General features: G+C 44.9%; 1 protein-coding gene across 1 annotated transcript in view; it reads right to left on the reverse strand.

Annotated features, from left to right (window-relative positions):
• Positions 1-452: 452 nt before the first annotated feature.
• The window catches only part of LOC308382498 (basal cell adhesion molecule-like), a gene marked incomplete at both ends in the record, with an annotated part of 18897 nt that continues 14349 nt past the window's right edge, over positions 453-5000 (reverse strand). The window contains 5 exons of the mRNA XM_080860905.1: positions 453-600; positions 1275-1396; positions 2504-2686; positions 3149-3245; positions 3393-3463. Coding sequence (XP_080717031.1) covers positions 453-600; positions 1275-1396; positions 2504-2686; positions 3149-3245; positions 3393-3463 — 621 coding nt within the window. The remainder of the gene's footprint in view (positions 601-1274; positions 1397-2503; positions 2687-3148; positions 3246-3392; positions 3464-5000) is intronic.

A 5000-nucleotide genomic window follows, 5' to 3' on the forward strand; every position in this document is an offset into this window, starting at 1 on the left:
AAGGAGGATAGAGAGAGTGGAAGAGTGGAAGAGAGCAGAGCGGGGAGAGGAAGAACAAGGCCACGTTTAAACCGTGATACTCGTGATATGATTGTTACTCTATGATCGAAACAGGGATGTCTGCTGATAGAACTCACACACTTGTGTTTTGTGTTTGTTAGTGTGTGGTGCTAACTAGATATCACTACAAGACTACAAGACATACGCATACGTAGTACTGATTACATGTTCTTCTATGCAGTGGGTTACTAGGCAAGGCTAGGCTAGGCTAGGCTAGGCTAGGCTACAACTATTTGGCTATAGGTTACCTTGTAGGCTAAAATATAAGTCACAATGATGACCTCTGAAAGTAAAGTGAGTAACTCTAATTTTTGTGAATTACAAACTAAATGTGAAGCCCTTTTTCTCCTTTTTGTGATGATGAATAAGTGGCTCTGTTTGGTAGTACTCACAGTGCACGGTCAACTCCAGGGTCCTGGTGATCTCGTCACAATCGCTGAAGTCGCAGTCCAAGAACAAGCACGTGTAGGTGTCCGCACTGTCACGGGTCACCTTTTTCAGGGTCATAGTTGGGCCTTTGGCATCAGCGATGCGGTCGCCCTGTGGGGGTTAAGGCAGAGATGGGCCGTTAGACGCAGTCTCAAGCCCGCAAAAATGGCGACGTGTGAAACGTCAGAATCAGAATCAGAATCAGAATCAGAATCAAGTTTTATTGGCCAAGTAAGTTTGCAGAAACAAGGAATTTGTCTTGATGACTCTATTATTTCCGTGAGCAAACAGATGGACCGTTAGACGCAGTCTCAAGCCTGCAAAACTGATGACATGTGAATCGTGAGCAAACACATGGGCAGTGGCACATGCCCAATGACTGGGACTGGGCACGTTTCTACGGAGATACTATTAGATAGATAGATAGATAGATAGATAGATAGATAGATGGATAGATGGATACTGTAGATAGATAGATATATAGATAGATAGATAGATAGATAGATAGATAGATATATAGATAGATAGATAGATAGATAGATAGATAGATAGATAGATAGATAGATAGATGGATACTTTATTAATCCAGAGGAAAATGTAGGTCATCCAGTAGCTAAAGTCTCAAGCGGCGACTTGTGAAAGGTCAGAATCAGAATCAGAATCAGGTTTAATGGCCAAGTATGTTTGCACAAACAAGGAATTTGTCTTGATGACTCGTTTATTAACGTGAGCAAACAAATGGGTGGCACAAGATTCCATGGAGATACTATTAGTCAGTCACTCACGGCTTTCATGAAATCAAATTCAGGCTGGGGGTTTCCGTCTGTCTCACACGTCATGCTGACGTCATCGCCCTCTTTGATTGGACCCACGTTGACTGTGGCGAAGGTCATGACCTCCATGGCGTCTGATGGAGAGGTAAACAAGGGCACAGATGATTCATACATATACAGATCTGTTATGTAGGACAAGGTGTTAACATCCCTTTCTGCATACTCGAGACTCTGTGGGTTGGTCGAATGATTGATGGCATCCTATGGGTTATCAATGGAGAGATAGACGCACACAGAAAGGGGCACAGATGATTCATACATATACATATCAATTCGTATTTTGAGTGGTATCTATAAATGTGCATTATTAATTAAAATACAGTCAACTACAGAACGTATAGAATGAAGATCTAATATGTTCGATATACCGTTTTCAATTCAGCAGTGGATTGTCCGATAGGAAAGCCCTCGTATTTAAGTTCGTATTTAGCCAGAGTAGAGTTTATACTAATGTTGCTTTGTGTCCAGTACCAAACAATTGTTATTCCTGTGTCATCTCAATGTCATCTCTTCTCACAAAAATGAAAATACGCCCAAATTGCATATTGCAAAGAAAATAAAGAAACATTTTCTTCAGCTGTGGAGATTGTGAAATGTGAAAGTAAAGAAATAAATATTCTGCAACCAAAAAAAAAGTTTAATTCCCATGTGGGTTAAGCATACACTACATCTCTGAAGGAAACACACTCAAGGAGAATCTACCTTTAGGCTATTTAAAGTTGAAAAAGACCCCATGAAAAAGGTGTTCAAAGTCCAGCAGAAACGGACAAATAAACAAATAAACAAATAAATAAATAAATGAATAAACGGACCCGATCGCATAACCTCCTTGCTGGAGGTAATTATGAGTGGCATGCAGGAAACGAGAGTGTTTCTAGGACGACAGTGGAACAGGGGGTAGAGGAGTTCTTTAGTAATTGGAAGGTTGCTAGTTCGATTCCCCACTACCTCCTTATCAAGTGTGTAAGTGTCCTTGATACTGAACCTCTAAACTGCTCCTGATGTATACATTGGATAAAAGCGTCTGCTAAATGAATAAGTGTGAATGTTTCTAGACAAGGAGGTTGGGACTCACAGTGCAGGCTGAGGGAGAAGGGACTGCTCCTGATGTATAGATTAGATAAAAGCGTCTGCTAAATGAATAAGTGTGAATGTTTCTAGACAAGGAGGTTGGGACTCACAGTGCAGGCTGAGGGAGAAGGGCGTGGAGCTCTTCTGCTCCGCTGCGCCGCCGGGCATCATGTACTCGACCACGCAGTGGAACTTGGAGTCCTTGTCGGCCTTCTGGACCTTGATGTAGAGCTGGTTGTTGATGGTGTAGAGACCCGATGACTCCTTCACCACGGAGGGCACCATGTACATGTCTGACGGTCAGAGAGGAGGACCAAGCAGGAGGAGGGCCAGGGGGGAGGAGAGGAGAACCAAGCAGGAGGAGGGCCAGGGGGAGGAGAGGAGAACCAAGCAGGAGGAGGGCCAGGGGGAGGAGAGGAGAACCAAGCAGGAGGAGGGCCAGGGGGAGGAGAGGAGAACCAAGCAGGAGGAGGGCCAGGGGGAGAGGAGAGGAGAAAGAGGGATTGAAGAAGAGTCAACTCTTATATCACACAGATAACCTTGGGTGTGGTCTTTTCATAGCACTTAAGTAAAGGATCCAAAAACAGCACAAAGTCCTACACTCATATTTCAACATACAGATTTCAGAATCTAAAGAGAGAAATTAGTATGTTGCCTAGTTCATATATACACCTCTGCTGCAGAAAAGAATTAAGAACAGTGCTAGTTACAGCACAGTACTTTGGTGTGATTAAAGGGTTTTCTTTTCTAGTTACCTTCGTTGATGTCCTTGACCTCAGGCAAGGGGCTGGCGTCCTTGTACCAGATGATGCGGGGCTGTGGGTGACCATTCTTAGCTGTGCAGGTACCGATCTACACATACAGACAACAAACACACATGCATACAGCACCTTCATTTAACCTCGAGCACCAAATGTGTCCATTGCAATACGGTTTCTAAAACAAGGAGGTTTTGCCCAGGATGGATAAGGTGTCTGTCTGAAGGAAGGGATGCCTTACCGCCTCAGGGGATTCGTTTGTCACTGAGAGGAGTTGGCTGGAACCCTCGGCAACTGGTTCCTCTGGAGCAGCTGTGAGAGAGAGAGAGAGAGAGAGAGAGAGAGGGAGAGAGAGAGAGAGAGAGGGAGGGAGGGAGGGAGAGAGTGGGAGAGAGAGAGGGGGGTTGAGTGGGAAAAGAGAGAAAGAGAGTGAGGGAGAGAGAGGGAGAGAGAGGGAGATAGAAAGAAAGAGAGAGAGGAGAGTGAGGGAGAGAGGGGTGGTGAGAGAGGGGGAAAGAGATAGAAAGAAAGAGAGAGCGAGAGTGAGGGAGAGTGAGGCAGAGGGGTGAGAGAGAAGGGGAGAGGTAGAGAGGGGAAGAGAGATAGATCATTATCATTATCATGAGTCATTAGCACATGGGAAAATGGTATGGGTGGGAGTGTGATTTTTATTTCTATAACTAGCAAATATATACACACATATACACACATGGACCACACTCACACACACACACACAAAGAGAGAGGATCACAGGTCCTCTCCCTCCCCAGTGAAGTCATTATCTGCTACGATAAGGGTATAATATGAAAGAGTCCGTTGGAAATAGAAGATAGTTGAAATCAGACATATCCTCTATTTCCCACAGGCTTCCGTACGCCAGACTCCCCGCTCAGCCTGGTAAAACATCACAGAGATTTCAGCCTCTGATAGTTCTCAGTGAGCTTCAGACTTTAGCCAATAAGAGACTCAGCCAAGTTCAAAGCCAGGGATGTCAGTCAAACCCAAAAGTCCACCTTATCTAGAGTGGACATGTTTGTCTTCAAGTTTCAAAGCTTTTTAGGTATTATACAGCCAATCACTCATAGCTGTGGCACGTGGTTGTGTGATATTTTAGTGTTGTATGTAAAAACATACTAATCCAAACCAAAACTGTACACAAAGCCATGTAAATTAGAGATCTTCTCCCTCTCTGGCTGCTGTCTCCACTAGCACACGCTAGCTCTCCCCCCTCTCGTTGCTAATTCACACACACACACACACACACAGCAAGGTCACCATATCACTGCACCCAGCTGTCGCCTGGTTATAAAAATAAACATCAGACTTTTAATAACATTCACAGCCTTTACTATCTCTGCTTCTCCCTCCCTCTCTATCTCTATCTATCTCTCCCATCCCTCCCTTCCTTTCCTCTAACACACTCTCTGTCTCTTCCCCTCTAGCTCTCTCACTCTCCTTCTCTTCTCTCTCTCTCTCTCTCTCTCTGTCTCTTCCCCTCTCTCTCTCACTCTCCCTCTCTCTCTCACTCTCCCTCTCTTTCTCTCTTTCTCTGTCTCTTCCCCTCTCTCTCTCACTCTCCCTCTCTCTCTCACTCTCCCTCTCTCTCTCACTCTCTCTTTCTCTGTCTTTTCCCCTCTATCTCTCACTCTCCCTCTCTCTCTCACTCTCCCTCTCTTTCTCTCTTTCTCTGTCTCTTCCCCTCTATCTCTTTAACTCTCACTCTCTCTCTCTGTCTCTTCCCCTCCATCTCTCTCACTCTCCCTCATAACAGGTTGTTCTGTGTGCCCATCTCCCCTGGGCACTCCCAACAGTTAGCCAGCTGGTTTGATCTAAATGAGTGGCTGTGGG

Source organism: Sprattus sprattus (assembly GCF_963457725.1).
Source record: "Sprattus sprattus genome assembly, contig: scaffold_247, whole genome shotgun sequence".
In the NCBI taxonomy this organism is placed as follows: Eukaryota; Metazoa; Chordata; class Actinopteri; order Clupeiformes; family Clupeidae; genus Sprattus; species Sprattus sprattus.